At 42.5% G+C, this 23,989-nt stretch overlaps 1 protein-coding gene across 1 annotated transcript; it reads left to right on the forward strand.

The window, feature by feature from the left end:
• Positions 1-4: 4 nt before the first annotated feature.
• Positions 5-23,086, forward strand: RBM20 (RNA binding motif protein 20; the record flags this gene model as incomplete). The annotated part of the gene is made up of 13 exons (XM_009868113.1): positions 5-88; positions 1,373-1,434; positions 1,591-1,682; positions 2,030-2,121; positions 6,335-6,478; positions 7,850-7,981; positions 9,635-9,714; positions 10,513-11,197; positions 13,090-13,188; positions 14,650-15,319; positions 17,715-17,834; positions 18,966-19,087; positions 22,976-23,086. Coding segments are annotated over 13 exons (2,493 nt in total), but the record flags the coding sequence as incomplete, so codon positions are not given.
• Between the last annotated feature and the right edge of the window lie 903 nt (positions 23,087-23,989).

A 23,989-nucleotide genomic window follows, 5' to 3' on the forward strand; every position in this document is an offset into this window, starting at 1 on the left:
GCACCAGCTGAGCGACCTCCGCGGCACGGCCCCCCTCCACTTCCCCCACATCTGCGCCCTCTGCGACAAGAAGGTCTTTGATCTGAAGGTGAGTGGTTTTAAGGTACTGCCGGGGTGTGGCGCGGACCCTTGAACAGACTGGGCTGCCTGGTGGTTGATCCGCCCACTGGCTCCCGAAGCCGCTGGCCACCAGCATCCATCACCAGGGAGGTGCCTGGAGAGAAGCGGGAAGAAAGGGCTGTAGTTGTGCTGAGGGTGTCGTACATCTGTTTCACGGTGACTACTGGGGTTTCATGATTTGGTTTTGTTACGCATCTTGCTGTGAAAGACAGTGAGATTACAGCACGGCGTGAGAAATGCGAGGTCTGGGCTGAGGTCGCAGCTCAGCTCATGGGCCAATCCTCCACTTCTCGAGCCAGCGTTGTAACCACACGTCTGCAGTTTCATCTGCCTCTCCCTTTTTCTTTGTGAAAGCAGCTTGCTTAAACAAAATGGTGCATTTTGATAAAATTCTTTTAATAATTCCTCTGTTGGGATCTTTTCCACATTCTGGCATCCCTAAGGAAAATTTAGCACTTGGGGTCTCCAGTGACTTTGGCCTGGAAGCAAGAAGCTGCTCAGCACAAATGGTGCAGACAACGCTCCTACTTCTCTGTTCATTCTGCCAAGGGAGCTCCAAATTTAATCTCTCCCTTGAGAAGCAGCTTCCCAGTTGCCCAGAGAGCCTGTGTGCAAAGTCACATTATATAGGTCAAGTCTGGAGAAGACCACTGATGTGGCCTTCTGAGCCTCAAAGCCATTCTTGGTCTCTGGCTGGGGTTGGTCTGGCCTCCTTGAGCTGGTTCTGTAGGTCCTCACAACTTTTTCAGCCGCACAGCAGGACCAGCACCTAACAGCAAAGGCATGTGTTTTCACACTGATGGTGGCTTGACAAAAGCATTTACAACAGCATTTATATAGGAAGGAGGAGGACCAGCGAATGAAATAGTACCTTTCATGTTTCCCTTCTACTCTTTGAGCAGCTGCTTGCAAAAGCGTTTGCTGTGGTTACTGCAGCTAGATGGCCAGTCTGAAGTCGCCCCCATCCAGGGCAGGCTGGGCATTTCATTTTTTCATTAAACATTTAAAAAGGACAGGGGAAATGTCATTATGGTGAGTTTCAGTTGATTTGTTTGCTGGTGTTTAATACACTGCCTCATGAAGTAAGTGAATCAGTAAATGCATTGGATGAAGGTGTGCTTGGCTCCAGCATCACACACTTTGATCTTTAGCATCTCAGTATTTTTTTTAGAATAAGGTAGACTGAATGGAGAAACAATCTCTTGCAAATTTGTCTCATTCCTGTGCTCATTATCTGTTTGTTTCAACATAGGACTGGGATCAGCACGTTAAGGGAAGTCTTCACATCCAAAAATGTATGGCTTTTTCAGATAAGTAAGTATTATTTTAGAGACACTCTTCCAACTAAATTTCTAACAAAGCATCCCTTGCTTCAGTGCCTTTACACTGGGAATTTACAGTCTAATAATTATGCTTTAATATTGATGACACATAATGCATGCTCCTAAAGTTATTTCCTTTCTTTTCCAGCACTGCTATCCGGTGCGTGTTAAGCTCAGCCGATGGAACATTGCATTTATCACCAAATAATGCATCAGTATACAATCCATCTAATATTGAAGGTAAATGGTTGTATATGCAATAGTTAAAAACAATTTTTTTAGTTGAAAGATAAGTCGATCTCTGGGGGAAAGTGGACATTTTAAATGAAATGTGGTACAGGTTTCCAAGGAAAACTTTTTGGAAGTTGTGCACAGGAAGACTAAAAGCAAATACTGTGCCTTTCAACATATGAATTTCTTTCTCTTTCAAACAATGACTTGTTTTCACAGTACAACGAAACAGTGTATAATCCAGTGTAGAGACTATGAAATTAATTATTATGTAAATGGAGCATTGCTTACTGAGCACAATAATGCAATTAATACGAGTCAAGATTTTCATGAAATACATGTAATCCATTATTTAGATTATCCACCAAATGTCGGCGCATCTTTTATCACTACGTCAGCAAGATCCTTTGGCCAGCCAGGTCCTGCATTTTCTTCTCCGCCATCAGGGGTAAGAGTGAGTACCTAAGCAAATTAATCTCTGTGTTGAGATTCTTGTAGAAGCCACTTTTACTTAGAGGAATTAAATCCACAAAGGCTTCATTGTAGACAATAATATGAATATTCAGTATGTTATTTCTACTTCCTGCAGCTCTTTTTGCTTTAGGTTTTGGCCAAATTAGAACTTGATTTTAGTTGTGTTTTTTTTCTGGTGCTAAAAGTTATTTGCCTGTGGAAGGCGCGGGGGGGTAAATGGTTTTGTGTGCCTTTTTCTCCTAATTTTCTGAGTCTTTTCGACCCAGGAAGGTCAGCTTCGGCATGGATTGAAGATCTGGATTAGTTTTTACTGACTCTGAGTATCAATCCCGGCAAGCAGCCTTCCAGCTCTCCAGTTATTTATTTATTTATTTGTGGCAATTGCTCTCTGCCTCTCCCATGCTGGGGTTCCTTCTGGAAGGTAGCAATAACAACAAAAATAGTGTCTGCAGATTTGTTAACCGTTACTCTCCTGGAGGTCCCAGATCAGTTCATTATACTGGACTAACTTGTCCTCTATTTGTGTACTATTTATATCATCTGGTATTACTGATAGCCTTTCAGTAAGTTTGCTTTGGTGCACAGCCTTCCTTGATTTAGGTTTTTAGTCCCGCATTCAACACAGCTCCCCAGTTATATTGCTATAATGCGCACTTGAATCCCTAGCCCAATAACCAAAAAATGTCAGAAAGAAAGGATAATGTTAAAAGTAGTTCTTATACTGGCAAAGCAGAAAGATTTTAAAAGGGGGGGAAAAAAAACAACTAAAAAAAGGCAGATAGAAGCAAATCATATACATAATGGAAATACAAAGTTGTTAGGGTTGATATGAAGCTCAACATATATCGGAAAGCTATGATTAAAGTTGGAGACATCAAGGACTCATGTTAGGGCGTTCATGGAATAGCAGCAGTAATCCCGGGGTTCAAGTTTTCACCTTGTTAGCTTTTGTATACATATCCTGATGTGGTCTCAGACACTCTGGAAAGCCAGGCTGAGTTGTGTTCCTGTGCCATTCCTGTTCACATCAGGCATTGCTTACAGAAACATGACCCAGATTTGTTTAATCCAACCAATTTTCTACTGTGTGGTTTTGCTGTGCAAGAGGTTATATGGAGGGGTTTTGGCTTCTGCTTGTCACAGACGCTGTCTGCGCAGGAGCGCAAAGAGCAGAGCTGCTCGTGACAGCTGCCTCCAAGGTCAGAGGTGGAGTAGCAGCGGGTGCAGAGGAATATTCCTTTTCATCATGTCTGTCAACCTCGCAACAAATGAAATTACTGCTAATACCAGTATCATTTCTCCTTAGAATCTCTCACTATTTATCACTTAAGCTGCCTGCAGAAGTTCTCCTTCTGAATTACCTACAGTGTTTGTGAGAGACTGAAAAAACAATAACTTTGATTTTCCTGGACAGTGTAAATAGTCTTTTTCTGCAGAAGCTCATCGAGTGGAGAGGGAGCTATACTGGAGGTGTTAAGATTGAGTTTGCCAGCTGTCATTCACTCTGCAACCCAGGTGGCTCATAATTTATTGCACCTTTACATGGGTAGTATTCACTTTCAGCTAAGCTGCTGCCATTTAACTGAGCAGTGGAAGATTAGACTTGACCCTGCGTGTAATCATAAACAAAGTGTTCAGATTTCTGGAAGAGCTTGCTCAGTGCTATCCATCTGCAAATAACTCCATCCCTCTTCAAAAGGCAAATACAGCGCTACAAGTTTTCACTTGGAGAGCTGTTAGCGCTGGAGGGATGGGACTCGCAGTTTCTTAGTATCTTCAGAAAAGATTCATGTGAAGCTCAAGAAAGGGATAAAAAATTTGAAAAGCAAGAAACAAAAAAAAAGGAAAAAAACTAGAATAAAAAATAATGAAACTGGGTTGCTGATACAATGAGGTGCATTTCACTGCTGTACCTCCAGTTATTTTTGTAGTAGTTGTCCAACTGCATTGGTAAACCCCGGCTGCGAAGAAAGTTAAGTTAGAGTCTTATTGACACACAACAGTTCCTCTAACTTCCTGACTGTGGGTATGGAAGGTGTATTTTCCTTTTCTGGCTGTGATTTACAGCTCTGTTTAATGAATGGATCCAATGGAACTTCTATCAGCTGACAAGTGAATTGCTTGGTACAGCGCATCAGCTTCTGGTTTGTGACCGCTTCTTAATCATACATTACAGTAGATTTATGGTGGAGCATTTTAATTAAAGCCATTGCCAACTGTAGGAAGGTGGTAACAACTTAGAGTCATTTGATTTAACGTACTGCTGAGTGTGTGTCTGAACTCGGGCTCTGGAGCCCGTGTAGAGGACAGCTCAATCTTCCGCATCCCATGGACTTTCAATATAGCATCTCCTAACAGATCTAACAAAACAAACAGAAGATGCCAAGTGAGCTGGGATCTTCCTACACTGGGACTGCATCGCTGTCAGGAAAGCTTGCTTTCTCTCTGCTCACTGTAGTTGTATTCTGCTGTGCACTCCACAACAGATACACCTTGCCAGCTGCATGCAGCCATCACTTCCTTTATTATTCAAGTGGAATTGAGTTGCTTCATCTTTTTCAGGATCAGGTCTTTGTTATTTTTCTGAGAGAAAAAGTACCTTAATTCTGGATTTGGGCACTTCTTTGACTTACCTTACACACTTGAGCATGCTCTGTAAGATGCAAGCTAAATAGACCACTGTATAAATACAAGGTCTTGCTGTGGCAAAAATACACAAATGATTAAGTGGTGAAGGCTGGAAGGAGGGTGATGGGATGAAGGTGTGAATAAGATAACATTAACTCTCTAACTTGTGAACTTGCTGACAAGCCAAACATTTGTGATAGCTCTGGTGAACTTGATCCCACAAGATTACATGATTTGCATCTTCCCTTGAATGGCACAATTTTAACTGAAAGAAGAATTTCTTCAGTAAAATCCTAACAGCAGAGGACGTCATAAACAGGGAAGTAGCCTGCGAAGACTTAAACCCGTGTGAGCAATATTTTGTGTGTCATTAGCTGGGGTAAATTATGTTCTTCTGAGTATATACTGATGCCTCTTTGCACAAGGAGTGTAGGCTCTTTGGGAACTGCCTAGCATTCCAGAATAGATCTCCACCCCTGGGAGGTGATTACTATGCCAGCGCTGTGTGCGTGTGCCAGCCCAGTTTGGGAGCTCTGCGTCTCTACCTGTCCAGTGGTCACTGTGCCCCTAGGGTAGAAGTCCCTCCTACTGTGGGTTGTTGCAATGAGAGGGGAAAGTAGTAGGTTTTCTAGTAGCAGCTGTAGTAGCTGTGTGTCCTCTCACAAGTTCAATGGGGTCAGTTTTACCCCTGGCCCAATCTGTTCCATCAGAGCAGAAGGAGGATTTAAATTCAGCCCTTGCCATCCTGAACAGCTCTGTAGTAAACTAAACTGATTTCTAATGTCCATAAATTCAGCAGGGACTGCAGTGAGCATCTGTTTCAATCCAGACACCACCAGCTCCACATGAATGAGCATTAATGGAATACTTGAAAACGTATTTCTTCTCTTTTTGTGCATTGCTTGCAAATTAGCTGCTAAAGGCTTTTACTCAGCAACAGTGCGTGGTGTGTTTGTGTGCAGGGAGGGCACAGAGTTTCCAGTGGGCCACCAGATGCAGAAGGGCTGGGGAAGGCTGTCTGACTTGGCAGAGGAGCCGTAGGGGTTGTGCCGGATGCACCAGATGAGTTGTCAGGAGTGGCCGAGCCCTCTCTGTGACAGAGGCACCTGCCATCACTGAACACTGAGGGGCCCCTGAGCTCTCTCTGGGGCTAAATACAATGCAGTGACTTGCACCCGTGGCAGCCCAACCTTCTGCTGTGACATGCCAGGGAGCTGAAGCCCTGGAGCCTGTAAGGTTTGAGGTGGCAGCTTAGCTTTTGCAGCAGTACCATTAATCTAGTTTGAACAAGAGCATCTCTTCTCAAAGTGCTTGCTAGACTTTGTAATGTCCAGGGATGGAGACTCCATCGCACGCTGCACTGCAGTTAAACATTTCCCTTCTCACTTGGATTTCTAAACTAGGGTGTTAAAATACAAGGTTTTAAAGAAGGATATCGGTTCTCAATAGTAGGTATGCAGAACAGAACATTTAATTTTTCTTTTCAAAAGTGTAAGGTCTTATCTAGGGGCTGGAGTATCTAAGATAAAAACATTATTTTGAGTTGTTTTTTTTCCCAGTTTGCCCAGAGGAAATCTACACTGGGTCGAGTTGTTCACATCTGCAACCTACCCGAGGGAAGCTGCACCGAGAATGATGTCATTAACCTGGGCCTCCCATTTGGGAAGGTCACCAACTACATCCTCATGAAATCCACTAATCAGGTACTGTGATTTGGGGTCACCAGTGTTAATGTCTATTGGCATAAAGAAGCATCGACATGGAGATAGAGTCTGTGGGGAAAATCTCTTCTTCTTTTTTTTTTTCTGTAAGAGCAACTTAAATATATGAAGCCTGATCTCACAGTAAAAAGGATTTGTTCACGAGTGAGATGATGACATAAACATGACCACTGCCTCATAGTTGTTGCTAAAACCCCCCAGAAATTTCAATGAAGTATTGTAAAACTGTACCTAAAAAAATTAAAAATATAGTAATTTTATTTTTTAAAAGTTAATAATTTAGCCTTAATCTCTCAGCCATTTGTTCATGTTGCTTTCAAACTTCTCTTGTTTTGTTTGGGAGGGTTTTATTGCTTTCTTACCCATGCTCATAGAGCTGAACTGGGTGTTGAAGAACGCATTGCACCCTGGTCTGGTTCAGCTGTCCTGCGCTGTTTGCTGAACTCCTTAAAGCAGAGGCATATGCTGCAATGGTGTAATTACAGCCAGAGCCTGGTGGCAGAGCCCCCAGCCCTGGCTGTGCTGGGTGATGAGGCGCACACGTGCTAAAGTGCCCGTACGGGGGGCGCTGACACCTCCCTCCCTCCCTTTTAAGCTGCACTGGATTGTAGTAGAGCTCTTTCTTCAAGGCAGTTTAAGTCTACCAGGGGTGGTAAGCTGGGAAAACTAGAAAATCTTCTCTCACGTACCTGCAGCAGCCAGTACAGATGGATGTAGAATCCACACCAGCAGGCAGTGTTTGAGATTGTAATGTTTCAAACTGAAGTCACTACACAGCTGTGAGTATAATCCTTGACCAGTTAAACTGCAGTCACATCAGATGCAGTCTTCATGTGAATAAAAGTGCTAGTTAATGTCATCTGGGGGTTTTTTAAACTCTTTTTTGGCTTTGTTGTGGCTGCTTGTGCTCTGATGTACTGCTTTTATCGGGATCCCTTGCCCTTCTGCAAGACAGAGCTGACAATCTCGGGAGCAGTGCATGCTGCAGCATTGTAATTCTGCATCCTGTCAGCAGCTGGCCATGGCTTAGAAGCACCAGTGAGGAAAAGCAAGGGAAAGGTGATGTTTTCGTATATCAAGAAAGATTAGATTCTAGTTAGTTGTGTTTAACTAAACTGGCTTCTAAAGTTGCATATAGTGGGTTGAAAACATTATTTGCAGTTAAAAGGAAGCTGAACAATGGACTGAGTGTTGCTATTTCAGCTCCAAGGCTGGACAGCTACCCAGTTCTGTCCTATCCTGACATTTTGCATAAGAAGAATCCAAACAAAAATTATTGTTCTGCCTTTTTTCTCTTATACTCTGTATTTTTAATCATGTAGTAGATTTTAAAGCTCTTCCCATTTGTGCTAGGCCTTTCTGGAAATGGCTTACAGTGAAGCAGCACAAGCCATGGTGCAGTACTACAAAGAAAAACCTGCTATGATAAATGATGACAAATTACTTATTAGGATGTCTAAAAGATACAAGGAATTGCAGCTGAAGGTAAGATAGTCATTTTCATCAGTTTTCCTGAATTTCCATGACATGTCCTGGAGCATGCATCTAAAAATTCTTGCTGATGACTGATTTCTAATTAATACTGGAATATTTTGGAAAAGGAAATGAAGAAAGGTAAAGTAATGAACATATGTTAATGATCTTTTAGACTTAGCTGCTTGCTTTTGCTCTAAATTTTAACTCTTGGAAGAGATCCCATTTTCTCTGGTCACACAATGATGGCAGAGATAAACATCACACTTACTTCCTTTTGTTTCTTTCTTGTGAATGACCTAAATTAAAGAGCAAGATTTTAATTATTATTTTTTTTACATAGAATCATAACAGAGTAGTAGTCTTTGGACTTTCTGTAGAGTGACAGTTCTGATGTTGGCACCTGAGTGATAGCCAAAAAATCAGTGCTTTTATGAGCGTATTTGGGAAAACTTACGTACTGCCTTGTGTAATGCTAAGAGAGTATTATTTTTCTTGGACAGTTGGGCTGGAACTGGCAATGCAGAGCTGAAAAGCTTCGTGTTGTATTATCTAACACAGCACAAAGTTATTTTCTAAAATAACTCTGTAACATTCCAAGTTAAGAGTTTAAGGGGCCTTTTATGACCTTCAAGGAAAAATAAGTAACGGAGATGGTTTGGTTTGACCTTTGGAAAAGTCTCTTTCTCTCCTGTGCATGTATAATTGTTTAAAGAGACTTAAAAGGAGTTGCCAAAAGTTTGTAAACCAGAGCAGTCCTTCTTACTGTGGTATGATGAGGGGTTCAGGTGTAAGGTGGTGGAGAGCATGCACTTAATATAGAGGCAGAAGAGGAATTACCCAGGAAAGTGTAGTAGTTTGCCTGAATTTCAGGAAGGTTTTCAGCCTTTCCAACAGCAGTTTTTCAGGTCATGAAATTATTTTTCTCCGCATGAGCAAAAGCACTTTCTCTTTGTTAAAAACAAACAGAAGTGCGACATGGAAGGGGGAATATGCATGAACTATTTACCACTACAAACTGCTTTGAGTTCTTGCATGATTATGTTGCTTAGCTGTGCATGCTCCAAGCGTTTGACAAGTTGCATACACCCGAGCCTGGAATAGTGCATCTTTTGTAAATGATCTTGAATCTCCTAACCCTTGACATCACCACTTCCAGTACACAGCTTTATTGCACTTAGCTTTTCTGAAGCTCTTGTGTCCAACCATCGTCTTTTAGAGCTATATTTCAGAATGAGCTAAACTCGAGGGGAAGAGAATGCAGTTCATTCCTAGAGGATCAGAGATAGGCTGCTATACATATTTAATTCAGATATTAGAAAAATTGTTTGTTTCCTCTTGCATCCAATTCCTAGAAAATACTTGGTAGTTAATGTGTAACAGGGAAGTACAAGCTAGTTTTCAAAGCCTGTTACAGCAGCCAAGTATGAGGAGACAGTGCTACAACGTAATGGAGCAAATTTTCCATTTGTATCATTTTACTGCTTTGATCGTGTTATTGAGATATCAACTGCAGAAAAGACTGTAACCACAACACTGGAACTAAATATTTCTCACTAGCAGTGTAATTGAATGGTGCATGGATGCCATTTCTTGAAGGACAAATCACTTATATTAGCTTGGAGAGTAGTGCAGCATGCTAAACACTGTCTTTGTCTTATTTAGAAACCAGGTAAGAATGTGGCTGCTATCATCCAGGACATCCACTCACAGAGGGAGAGGGATCTGCTGCGTGAAGTGGACAGGTAAAGCTGCTCCATAGTTTGGAATTAGGACCTGGATAAGTCTGTAAACTTGCAGGTAGAAAAAGCATTATCTGTGTTCCTCCCTCTCTTATCTCATTTGCTTTCTTAATTTGGATTTCACTTCAAACCACTGTAAAAATAAAAGAGGGTAGAGCAGTAGGTGCAGGGCCTATATAATGAGATCAGATTGAAACTGCCCGTGTTATGAAAATAAATAAACTGTTTCCTACTGATGATGATGACTCAGAAAATATGCCTGGCATGTGAAGAACACACAAATGAAGCCACTTCCCTCTCCTCCCCCTTGAGTGAAAAGTGTAGCGGCTGGGAGTGGTGCAAAACTTAGAGGGCAACAGCCAGTTCACATTACGATGTAGTTGGGTATATTTCTGATCTGCCTGGCTTCTGGACCTTCCAGCAAGAATGGAGAGGACGGAGAGTCCTGAAACATCTCTTTTAAAAAGTGACCTTTGTCACTTTTGCTCAGAGATGCTCTAGATGAGTGAGGATTAAGAGTACAGACATTAGGGTCATTGTGAAGGTATTAACACATAAGCTTTTAATGCTAAGCCCCTACAAGATGCTTTTAAGAGTGAAAGAATATATTCTTGACAGATCTGTGGGGATTTAGTTAAGCTCACTGTTCACTGTATTTGCAGCTGTGCATGTGTGTTTGTGAAAGGCCTGGGGTGTCCAGTTCACAGTCCCCGAGGCAGTCCCACTGTGTTTCCAGTGTACAGGAACTTGGTAGACCGTAGTGGGTCAGCCAGTTACAGCTGCCTTTTCCCTCTCCAGCAGGTATGGCACGGAGAGGCCACGCTCTCGCAGCCCCATAAGCCGCTCCTTGTCTCCCCGATCCCACACTCCCAGCTTCACTTCCTGCAGTTCACCCCACAGCCCAATGGGAACCAGCAGGACCGACTGGGGAAATGGGAGAGAGTCGTGGGATCAGACCCCATATTCTCGTCGGGAAGAGGAAAGAGACAGCAGAGAATGGCGAGAGAATGGGGATGAGAAGCGGGACAGGACTGACACGTGGGTACACGAGAGGAAACATTATTCCCGACAGCTGGACAAGTTTGATTTGGATGAACGGATTGAAGGAGGCAGAGGGCACAGAGAAAAATATTTAAGGAGTGGTTCCCCTAGCTCCCTTCACCCTTTATCTGGCTACAAGAGCAGGGAAGATGACTATTACCGAAAAACCTCTAAGTCAAAATCTGACAAGTTTCAGAGGCAGCTGCAGGATTTACCTGGGAGATCTAAGAGAAAGGAGGAGGCAAAGTTGAGGGAACGCAGGCATTCGTACAGTGAGGACACTGCCAGGGAAGAGGTGGCTGAACAGAAGCACAGCAAAGCTGCTGAGGGCTCCAGGCAAAAACAAAGTGATAAGAATAAGGTGAAGAAAGCTGAAAAAGACCAAGAGGAAGATGCTGCTGCTGAAGGGAATGATGTGAAGGAAACCAAACCTCCCGAGAATGAGGTAAATAGATATCTCAAACTGTATGTAAGAAGGTAAATGCCGAAGTAATACATTTTCTGAAATATTTTACATCACTTGCGGGTGGGGTGCTGGTGATATACAATGTTTTGCCTTGATAAAATCCGGGAATATAGTCCTAGAAGAGATCTTCAGAGGTCATCTTGTCTACACCTTTGCCCGAATTGTACAGATCTATTACACCATTGTGGTGTTGGATGCATGGACGTTGTCTTTCTGTGTCAAGTACAGAACCTCTGGGTAACCAGTGAGGGGAAGGGGACAGACAACTCACAACAAAACCAAGTGACAATCTGCTGTCTGCATGCAGGTTGTGTGTGCAGGGGCAATTGTCCTACTGCTCTCTCTTCTAAGTGTGTGCAGAATACCTCAGAGCTGCTCTCTCTGCATCTATCACATCCTTCCGCTGCTTGTGATGTGGTTTGAGCTATCTGGGAATTAAGTGGTATTTTACAGGGATGCACAATATTTGTCAGACAATACAGGAAACTGGTTGTTATACTGCTAAAATGGGGTATACGTTTTTAATGAGGAACACTTTCTTTTTGGTCAGCTCAGCAGAGCAATTGGTTTCTGTTAATCACATGTCCCTCCCTTCAGCAGTGTCAGGGATAACTCAAACCACTCCCTTCAACGTACTGGCAGGAATTTCTTCCCATGGCAGAACCACTGAATCAGCTCACCTGTAAAATTGTGGGATGTCTGGAGAAATACTCCCAGCTGGTAAAGTGGCAGTGTTTGCGGGTTTGATTCTCTACTGGGAAAAAGAAGAGAGAGAACAGATCAAGATGCCTCATTTGCTCGGTCCCAATACAGCCCATGCTTGTAACCCCCCCCAAGGGGATCTGGTTACTGGCTCTTGGCCACCTTGCCTCCCCCAGTCCCTCTTGGTGACACACGGCTGCCATCCACCCCCGGGGACATTGGCACAGGAGGCTGCAGAGCTGTTTGCTAACCAGGGGTCCATCTCTAGCTTATGACTTTGTGCTGCCAAAGCCACCTTTGGTTGTTTTCAGCTGACCTTGCATTTACTCTTCTCATGTAAGGGCAGGGTTGGTGGAAATCTCTAGATATTTTAACTCAGCTAGTCTATAACAGGCAGCAGCACTACCTCATGCCATAGCTATGTGTGTCTGTACCACCTTTTGTCATCTTTCTCCTTTGGCTGGTATTTCACTGTGATGGATGGTTCCTTGGGAGGAGATGTCAGAGGGAAATGTCAGACAGCATCCTAAATCACCAGTGTTGTGCACTCCTCTGCACGTGTTTCAAGTTATTTTAAAGCGTCTTTGTTAAAGGCATACCTCTCCAGGGACTACTGCTAATAATTTATTTTAAAAGGAAAAAAATGCTTCAGATGTCCTGAACTCACACTTTCACTTTGCCCCTCGTTTACTGAGTGCCAGGTAATACTGTGGTTTTGTTCTTCCAAAGTATGAACTGTGCAAGCAGTTGCATTCTCAACTGATCTTACATCAATAAACCAAATAGTTGAAGTCTTTTGCAGAGTTTTAAGTGTGCTGCTCTTTTTACGATGTCTGAGCCAACATAGCAGATGTGGGTATAGAACAGAGGAGTGGAGCCTGGAAATTTTAACAAATTCACATTCTCCCACACCTGTCTTCTGGCCAATTCTATGATATAAATTACGTCTCTCTAATTTTGTTTAAATTTCTTTTTCTTGTCTTATTTGATCAACTTTTTCTAATAGAATCAAATTGTTGGGTCCTTTCCCACAGGCTAGTTGACTTGCATAAGCTTTAGAAAAAAAGAACGTGACCTTGTGAGTGACTTTGCTTCCCTAAACCCAGAATAGAAACATACTAGAGCACCACTGTGTGTTGCTATACGTGTGTGTGTTGTATTTATTTTAGCTTGGAAAAGAGGAGCAAGCACCAGAGAAGAGCTCACCTACAGATAATAAACAAGGAAAAGAATCTGGAGAGATTCTGGAAAACACAAGAAAAGAGAAGGTTGGTGACACGTTGTTGGTGCAGCTTCTACGACAAAATAAGTGAAACCCCAAGTTTGGTAGCACATTCTCTCTAATGAAATATTAAACCCCCATGGAAAGGCATGGAAAGGGATTGTGGAAGGGGGCTGTCTAAGTTAACTTGCCTTATCTTGACCTCTGCTTTAAGGGATAGCTTTTCCTGAAGTCTCTAGAACTCTTTTTTTAGTTGCTCTTTGCCCATGTACATTGCTTCACATGCATAGCCCTTGGCAGTGGCAACTGCAAGGAATGTATGCCCAAGTGAACTGTGTAAACTCTGTGAGGCGTGCCCAAAAATAGGAGATGTGGTCAGTTTGTGGAGAAGGAGGAGACTAATGATGAACATTTTTCAGAACGTTGGCCTTAGATGGACTACAGATAGTAGCCTCTTCTGATTGTTTCTGGTTTTAATTAAATAACATCTTTACAGCACCTCTGCTGCAGCATCGCAGTCAGGGACAGCAATGTCCTTGGAATTCCTCCAGCTTCATATCTGTAGGGTCATGGGTTGATGGTCAGATATGGAAGCTGTTGATATCTGTTGCTGTAGAAAACTGATCTCTTGGCAAGAACAGTGTCAACTCCCAGAGTTTTCATGCTGGTTTAGGATTCTAGGAGGGGAAGTGTGGGAATGGCCAAATAGGAGGAGAATACAGATTATTAATAGATTGGGTGTACATGATGAGTCTGGGAGTTGAAATCTAATCTGCAAGTGTGTCTGAAAAGTAACACGTACTTTATAATTTTAATGCTTCTGAAGTCCAGTATTAGTGTCTGAGTCCTATAAATCTATAACTGCATGTTCGAGGTATTTCAGATTACGTACCTTGGAGTATAACTGTAAAACTGATTTGTCTTAAGGTCTAGGCCAACCTCTACCAACACAGTCCCTGGCAGAGGGCTCTTGCTGGCGGAAGGAAATGACTGCAGAATGTAGCCACGTTTTCTCAGTGACTGTAGGGATTTAAAGGACCTAATCCAGCACAGTGAAAGCCACAGTGGCTAAACTGGGATTCAGTATATTCTCATTGTGTTGCCTGTTTATCACCACCCCAGGATGGAGGTGGAGGAAAGGGAGAGGTTCATTTCTTTGAGGATCACATAAGCATCAGTTACATAATAAAGTGTAACAGGTTATGCCTTCTTGTGCTGCTTACAGAAGAATAAGAAGCAGCTGACTGGAGAGATGGTAATTCCCAAGGCAGTTACAGAATCTCCACAAAGTGAAGTCTATGTGATCATTAAAAAGAGATTGCTTGTCCTTTCTCGTAAGGTTTAAAATCACAACACCAAGGCATATTGTTCTTTGAAACTAAAATACAAGAGGGGTTAGGCATGGCCAGGTCAAAGTTCTTCAGAGTTACTGATGTTCTAAGCCTACTTTTTAACAGTGGTGATCTGTAATCACTGATGTCTCAAACTTTTTACATCTTTGTGACAGGACCGAGACTGGGAGAGTGGAAGTGAGATAGAAGGTGAGACCTGGTATCCTGCTAACATGGAGGAATTAGTGACAGTGGATGAAGTGGGAGAAGATGATTTAATTATGGAGCCTGATATAACCGAGCTTGAAGAAATAGTGCCAGTTGATCAGAAAAATAAAACTGCTTCAGAAATGTGTCCCTGTATGTCAGCTGTGCTAGAACTGAAAAACGATCACAGCCACATAGCCAGGAGTGAAGACAAATTTGCCCATAAAGCTTTAGAAACAAACTTCAAATCTGCAAAGGGCAGTGTAGCTTCTAGCGGCTGTCAGGATGATGAGGAGGATGGTGATAACGATGATGCTGTAACTGAAGCATCAAGCCTAAATCTGGACCCTGAGCAGAAGTCAGAAGAATTGCAAGAAGACCAATCTGCTAAGGAGCCTGATCCCCAGCAGAAGGAAGGCAAAATTGATAAGAGCTCTGACACTCGTTTAGAGCCTGAAGATCACCATATACCTTCTGTTCATCTGAAAGAAGAGACTCTCCAGCTCCCTGATACATTTATAGATGATTACAAACAGATGGGATCACAAGGAGCTGAGAGCAGAGAAGTTATGGAAATGCTTGTTAAAAACGTGAGTGAAGAAACAAGACATGGAAGCCAAGAGTGTCCAGAGGCCAAGGGTAACTGCTGTTGTGGTTTTTTTTTCCTTTTCAGCCCACAGAGAGCCTTGCATGTTTTCTTTGACAGTAGACTGAAATTTATTGCTAACAAGAATAAATGTTGCTAATAGTAATGAGACTTGTCCTTGGAGCAGCTCAGTAAAAGAACCCCAGTGCCTTTCGCCAAGCTAAACCATTAGAGGCGCTTAGCTGAATAGTGTAAAGGAAATATGATAAGCAGCTTGCAAGCTTTCTGAAAGGCATAAGCTGCTATAATTGTCATGTCAAGGTTCACATGAGTTTAGTTGCACTCTTTCAGTGCCCTGCTAAATTTATTCTAAATTGTCAATGAAACGAGTGATAGTCTCTGAAGGTCAGCAGAAAAGTATCTGTAATGTCTGGCTGGCTCCTGGACAAGGTGGGTATTCTTACACACTGTGCTGAAGTGTTAGTAACGTGGAAATCATCCATGCATTGTTACTTCTCAGTCCCTGTTCATGTAAATACATGCCTTTTGTCAGGACTTGCCTTATCATCTCCCGTTGTCTACCGCATGCTGCCTTTAATAGAACTGATAGGACATGCTGTGAGATAATGCCAATAAATGTAATCGTAGCTGCCTATTAATATTAGCTGTCAGGAGGAAAGAGATCTTGGGTGTCTCAAAGTTAATTCAGTTCCTCGTCACACTTTCAAATGAAACTTCAGCGAATGGGCTCTGTATAAAACAACACAGAGCATGTTGGCCAGGAATGCTCTTTTTTGTTGCTACCAGAAATGGTGTAATGGAGAACGGGATGTGAACAGAAGATGCTGGAAGATTTTTGAGGGTTCAGTTTTCCACCAGAAAATGCTGGAACATTTAATGTGAATGTCTGATTTTGAACTAACTTATTCCTCCAGGACAGGTTTGAAACTCACTCAGTTTTCAATACCTATATGTTTGGCCTGAAGACACCTTGCCAGGCTTTGCATATTTGGAGATAACATAGCCACGCAAACTCACTGGGACTGAGGATGGCAAGGTTGGCTCCCCTGGGCTGCCCACTTCTTGGGTATCCCAAGAGCGTAGTTACTTTGGTGTTTTCAGCATCTCAGCTTCCAGCTTGCCAGCAGGGAGTCCGAGTGCTCCAGGAGAGCTTGTGCTTCCCAGGTTTCTGCCATGGACTTGATGCATGGCATCTGCAGTGCGAGGCTCTAGGCTCTCTGCAAATGCAGCTGCCAGCTCAGAAACCCAGAAATCAGTTTAAGTAAGATTTAAGTTGCTACAAAGGCCCTGGGTATCTTAAGAAGAGCCAAGTGAAGCTTGCAGGTTTTCCAGGATCTGTGCTGCAGATATGGAAACCTGGGATGGGCTTGAAGTTAACTTGAAAGCTGACCAGTCAGGATTTTATATTATTTTCTTTTAAATCACATAGTAGACATATTTAAAACAATGCCGAAAAAATAATAGCCAGAAATGGCAGATCTTGGAAGTCAAGAAAGATTTGGTTTGGGCAAAAATATATTTGTTTTATGAGAAAACATACTCCTCTTCTAGGGGAAATTTGCAATGCAGTAGAAATTTTTCAGGGTAAGAGAACTAGTTTGATGTAAGAACTGAAGAATAGGCATCAGACCAGTTTATCTGTAATGCTCTTTCTCTGTGATAACAAATTTCTCTTTTTTTAAAAAAAACCAAACCAATTCACATGTTGGGAGGGAAGGAATCTATTGTTTTGACTGGCTCTATCTGCCTCAGCAAATCAATCCATTGTTTTCCACACCTTGAATTCTCCTGCCTGTGTCCATTAATGTTGGTCGGCCGGGATCAACCATCCCATCTCTACTGGCCAGAAACCAAAATGTTCAAGTGGCCAAGAGTCGTAAAGCAGAAACTATCCCTTGGAGAGCCTGAGGACAGGAGGACAGTAGCTCCAGGGAGATGACTACAGTGATGCTGCAGGGGTCCTACAGGAGGAAGGTTTGCTTTGCCCATGTAGCTCCTGAGGCAGTTTGGGGATGTGCTCTCGGCAGGTCTTGCCTCCCCTTTCTCAGCAGCCCCTGTGCCAGCCCAGCTCCATCCCTCCTCCCGCAGCGCTGTACGTGCTGACGGAGCTGCAGTCTGACCACGCTTGTGCCAGAGGCATGGCTAATGTTACAGATCTCTTTAGAGATTACAATACGAAAAGGAAAAACATAATGAACGTGAAATGAGAAGTGGAAAACTGATCTGCTGGGAGAAATAGGGGTGACTGCACAGCATAGCACAGCTGTTGGGGTTGCACCGAGTAGGCCTCAGATTTGAATGGGAAAACATTTTCCCCAGATTTTACTTCATTTATAGATCCACCCAGAAAGTCTTCCCAAGAAGCTTACGAACGTCTCCTTAAACTACTAAACTATTTTCATTCAATACATTTATTCATTTGTTAAGCAAATTCTAGGTACTTGGAAATGAGATCTCTGGAATACCGGGAGGTAGAGCCTAAAAGAAGGCACTCTCCACCAGGCTGGGAACAAGAGGACGTCTTCACTGAGCTCAGCATTCCCCTGGGTACGTTCAGCCACCCCGGCTGCCCTCGGCCTGTGATGCCGCCCACTGCAGTACCTAGAGCTTACAACAAGATGTCACTTTAAGGCTACTTGCTATATTTATTTTCCAGAACAGATGTGAGGAGAGCGAGGGAACAGGCTACATGACAGAGGGGTAGCTCTTGAACAGGCTTTTGGTTATCGATCATGGCTAATTTCATTCCAGGTGAACAGCAAAAGATAGCTGTTAATGTCGCTCATGAGAAGAAATAAGTTCCCTTGGACTATGACCTAATAGCTGCCTTCCAATACCTGAAGGGAACCTACAGGAAGGCTGGGGAGGGACTTTTTACAAGAGTGTCCACTGATAGGACAAGGGGAAATGGGTTTAAGTTGAAGGAGAATAGATTTAGATTGGACCTTAGGAAGAAATTCTTCAGTACGAGGGCGGCAAGACTGTGGAATAAGTTGCCCAGAGATGTTGTGGCTGCCCCCTCCCTGGAGGTGTTCAAGGCCAAGCTGGACAGAGCCTTGAGTAGCCTGATCTAGTTGAGAGGCGTCCCTGCCCGTGACAGGGAGGCTGGACTAGATGATCTCTAAGGTCCCTTCCAGCCTAGGCCATTCTGTGATTCTATGATTCTATGTATAAAATATATATAGAATATACTTCGTAGTTTAAAAGTCTTTGTCATTAAAGTATTGATTATATTTTCAGTATAAGCAAACATATAGGTTTTACTGTGTAAACCTATATCACGAGTAAAACACCTAGAAGTATATCCTAAAGAGCAATCTGTGTAACTTAAGCACGAATTTACTGCTAATAAGTACTTCTGGTGTTCTAGCCCTTGAGGTTCCTTAGTGAAGTTTTCAGTGAGGTTACTTAGTGAAGTTTTCAGTGAATACCATGCACAAGGAGGTATATTTTTATATACATATAGTATCTAAGAGAGGAGAGGTATTTGCAATGCACAGGATTTTAAACTGCAGCTCAGTATTGCAAAATTAGGGAAATCAGGGACGTGAATCCAGGATTCAGTCTTCATATCTATATCATTTAACTAAACAGGAGCTTTTTTCTTTGAAAACAAGTTCATTGTGGAGGGGAAGGGTTTCAAATGACATTTTAATGTAATTCAGAATTTCTCAATAGGTGTGGAATTTGTGGTGCCTAGAACTGGATTTTACTGCAAGCTCTGTGGACTCTTCTACACAAATGAAGAGACAGCAAAGACAAGTCACTGCAGGAGTACTGTTCACTACAAAAATCTTCAGGTAAAAACATACTTGAAGCTAGGTAACAGCTAGCTCATGGGCTGGCTAGGGCATAAGACAAATGATGTTACAAAAATTAGTTTTTATTCTGTGGACAGAATCCAGATTAAGTGAAATTTATGTAGGCAAAACTTTTCAGTAGTTCCAAATGTTAGCACGCCAATTTCTCGCTCCCAGATCCTTGAAAAGAACTTCTGGATCATAAATAAAATGGGGCCAGGTGATAATTTGATCTTCTCGTTCATATTTGGTCCTTGTCACCAGCACAGCATGCAACTCAGATTTTTAATTCTCTGTTCTGGAGGGTCCCTGACGTTTCTACCACCAAGAGTGAGCCCAGGAGCAGCCTTTCTTATTTCTTAATTTCAGGAGCATTAAACATGCCCCTTGTTTAATAATGTTGCCAGACTTATTTTTGCATTAGTGTGAACTTCTGCAGCGTGTTTCAGCATGCAGCACTTTGTGACGCACAAGCTCTCCGAGGCATTTCCTGTGACCTGCTGAAATCACCTCCCTTTGCTACAGAACAGCACGGCAGTTCAGCCACGCAGAACACCACTACTGAATAATTTCTTTAAGGATATGTAGAAGCATGTAATGACTTGTACATTTTCCATAAGCGTATACCAGAAGCACATCCGCACTTGGTAACAGCACACAGAGACCCTGGGTGCTTGTTGTTCAGTCAAAAGACCCTGCCTCCCTTTATCACTGTACAGATGCACAGTCGATGATATCAGTCACGACAGCACAAGTATTAACTGGCCTGTGCTGAGGACTCCTCGGAGGAGGTCACCTTGCCTCGCATCCCCTTGAGTCCCTGCCTGCGTGCAGGGTGTGTACGCTGCAGGAGACACGTTTGTTGGCATTTGCATACTCTTGTTAGTAAAAGTCGTGAAAGAGCAAAGCAAAGCTGCTACTTCTTTCTCTGTTCCTTCCCTCTGCCCATAGTTAATGCTGGAGCTCTGCTTCTCTTCAAGTGATAGCTACCTTCCCCTAACTGCTGGTAGGCATTGGCTTTTCTAGTGACGTTCAGAGTAAAAGAATTTCTCTGAGAGACTTCTCTTCTTCATTTCCCTGAAGTTACGTAGCTGTAATCATGCAGGAGCCTCTGGCTTTCAAAGTCTGTGCCTGCAGAGCTGCGATGCTTGCTAACAATGAATCCTCCAAATGTAAGCTTGAAAAACAGGTGCCCGGTTTGCATGCCTTTTTCTTTTTTTTTGCTTCATACAAAAAAATCCAGAGGGATTCACCGGAGGTAGCACCGTTCAGTGCAGGCTGTGCAGCTCCTGTAAGTCTGTCCGAAAGAAACTCGTGCTAAAGCTCTAGCCCCTGCCCCTGGCCAAAGGAAGAAGAGGGATTTTTTTTCATTTTCTAAGTTATTTTGTTAAAAGTCGTAGAAAAAAAGTAAAGTGAAACTGAATCACTGTGGAGAAACCTCTCTTTTCTCCCTGTTCAGAGATTTTCCATGAGCATTGTGGTAGATATCTAACACTGACTTGAGATAAAAGAACAAAGACTACAAAACCTGTTAAAAATAAATGTTGAATATGATAATGAAGACAGACTGTTCTGTCGAGCTGTACCTCTTATACTGCTAAATGGAGGAAGTAAATGTTTCATCCAACTTTTCCCCACTCAGGCAGAAACTCATCAAATTTTAAATAATCATTCAGTATTACTAGGACCCTTTTAGTTGTAATAATGCTTATTTACATGCTCTCCAAGAAATGTCATGCTTCTCGTATGATGATGCAATTTAACCACCAACATAAGAACTATTGAACCTGTGGGACTGCTGCTGCTGCCAACAGTCTTTATGTTGTTGTGCCTAATTCCATTGTCCAGTGACAACGACATTGTCCCAAAAAGTCTCATGTCTTTGAGTCTTTTATAGTTGATTTGCTACTGGTCATCTTTGATGCGATCTCCTTGGAGCCACATCCAAAATACACATTTGGTGTTTGGATTTGAATGTAAAAGTAAATAGTATGTTGACAAGTTTGCTTCCAAAAGCCTTTCTTCCAAAAGCTTCCAAAAGCCTTGCTTTTGATAACAATTTTGTCTTGAAGTAAAATAGTCAACCTGATCTGAGTTTGAAGGTGTCCCCTGAACGGCAATCACTGAAAAAAACCCAACTGTTTCTTTGTCAACCTTGCAGACTTTTTGTAATTTTCCATTCTCTTCAGCTTAATATTTTCCCAAGTGGTATTTATATTTACAGACCCACTGCATTTTCTGTGTCCAAAAAATCCATCATTTGGCCATCCCTCCCACCACTACCACAAAAAGCTGTCAGATTCATCTGGTGCAAGCTACCTTGGCAACTCGGAGCAGCATTTTATCCTGTTTTCCACTGGCTTTATGCACTATTCATCAAAACTTGTATTTAAATGAAAAAATAGTTTTTCTTAGACTATGATTTTGCTGTTAATTAATCTGAATGTCTGGTCTGCGCACTTCAGAACTGGAGTTTGTGGTACTCATGATAGCTGACAACGTCAGCTAAAGGTGGTGGATAACCCATGCAGTTTTGTTTTTTAAGATTGAAGTTTATCTCATCCAGTGACAAGCATTAGTGATTTATTACAGTTCGTGGTGTACGGATCACTTCTCCCAGCCTTTATGGACCCGATATATTACTGTAACATTTACTCTGGCTTTCTGCCACATGGAATTTTGTACCCAGGGATCAAGACTGAGAGTTGTGTAATTTCCACAGCCAAATCTCTATATTCAGAACAGCAAGGGTGCAGTCATCACTTTGTCACAGGTATGCCTGGTCGTTATCATTACTGAGCGCCTTTCAGATGTACCTCTTACATCCAAAGCTTGTATTTACTTGGGTCAACCTGGCCTAACACAGCCCTTGGGTTTTTTCCTCTCCATTTCTCATTTCACCTCTTCCCCATGGATGCCGTCTAGGGAAATCCTGCAAATAGATAAAATTTTGCAGTGATGTGAGATGGTCTTTTCGAAACAAATTGGAATTAATGATCAGCTAAAAAAGAGAGTTTTATGATTCTGATAATGTGCAGGTCAGTTATTCTTGCATGTAATATATGTTTAAGTCATTAGTAAGAACATCATTACAGTATTGTGGGAATTTCCCATGTGTCTCTCTACACCAGCTGCTGCTGAAGAAACTTCTTTCTACCCATTTATAGGTCTGCTGGCTTCGAATAAATACTAGAGCACCATTTTCAGTTCATTGTCCATCTTGTGTGCAGCTCTGCCAGCAAAGAGCACTGCCAAAATAGTGAAAGCTTCACTGGCCATGTCTGTATTTTTAAATCATACTGAGTACTTAAAGCATTGAAAGGTTTTATCTTAGAGGAATACAATAAATGTAAATATTCTAGCTAGACTGCTAAACTGTGTTAATTATTATGGAGTTTGATTATTCCCTTACAACAAATGTTCTTGTGCAAAAGCTGTATCTCTGTACTGGACATGCTGGAAATATATGCTTTAAATGGTGACTCAGAAATTGCACCTGACACAGCGCTCTTATACTGGAATAATTCAGTTGACTCCGTGGCGTTAGTTCCTGCCCTAGAGCATACGGGAGGAGAGAGTTTGCGAGGAGAAAAGGTGAGGCCTAGTTACACGGACCGATGGGGAGTCACAGTCCTCCTGGGTCCATCACCAGTTCCCCACATGGCACAGAGCAAATCACTGAACTTCTGAGGCTCTCCATGTGTGCAGGGAGTTTGCCTGACACAGGTATATTTCCTGGCTCGAAATTTTCAACAAAATGGGGTTTCTCTGTGCTTTCTTACCTTTTGAGACACTGGGAGGATGTGAGAGCTCTGAAAAGGCACAGAGCATCCCACATCGAATGTTTTCAGTTTTGGTAACGATGCTTTATTTTTGGTGTGATTGCAGAAGTATCTATCGCAACTTGCAGAAGAGAGCCTGAAAATGAAGGAAGAAGGCAGCCACCTGCCTCAGGATGACACCGGCATTGTTCCTCACTTTGCGAAGAAAAAACTATGATGTGGATGAACTGGAAGAGCTATAATGAGTGAATGCTGATACTTTTTTTTAAATTTTATTTCTATGATATAACTGTCAATTTGCACTGTACAGAGGAGGGGAAATAAAGAGCATGTTCCATGCATCTATGCCCAGAGTGCCATTAAAAACCAAAATGCCTGAAACTGTTTCCCACGGTGAAGCAACGCTGGCATATCTGTAAGAAGTGGAGCAATTCTTTCTCACACTCTGCGTGCTGGGAGTGGTTTCCTAGATTAAATCAGAATTCTCAGGGATTCTTAAAGTTCTAATTCTGATGTGACACATCAGGTCAGGCAGAGTATTTAGAAGCACTCAGCATCCTCCAGTGGATGCTGGAAGGAAAGGAGATGTGACTATAAATAGGCTTTAATGTTGCTTAAAATATCTTCAGCCATTTCACTCATTGCCCCAGTGAGAAGTAGGATTTGCATAGGACATCTAAAGACATTGTGCAAAAACTAGTCAGTAGATGGCATAATGTAAGCCCCACCAGCATCCACCTCCACGTGTCTTAAAGCTTGGTTGAAATGATAAAATGTTTGTGTTGTTCAGCGCTGACTGTACGCTGCCTGTGTTGTGTGAACGCAGAGGGAGCCACAGTCTGTCCCCGGGACCTTAGAACCTGAGCCCAGCACAGCGAGAGCAGCTCGAACACGCGTGCTGACACGAGCTCACCTGCTCTGGTTCTCAGCATTTTCTGTGATGCAATCAGGATGTTCTCCAGGTACCATTGTGTTTGGATCTCTTATTTTTGATAATTCTAAAGGGTGCCAGCTTTGAGTCTTACAGACTTGAAACTCTCACAAGAGGCTTTTTAAAGTGCCACATGTTTGGACCATATCTCTTCTAGACATTTTGTTCAAAATCCTTGCTTTTGGGGTC

The sequence above is a fragment of the Apaloderma vittatum genome, unplaced genomic scaffold (assembly GCF_000703405.1).
Source record: "Apaloderma vittatum isolate BGI_N311 unplaced genomic scaffold, ASM70340v1 scaffold38164, whole genome shotgun sequence".
Classification (NCBI taxonomy): Eukaryota; Metazoa; Chordata; class Aves; order Trogoniformes; family Trogonidae; genus Apaloderma; species Apaloderma vittatum.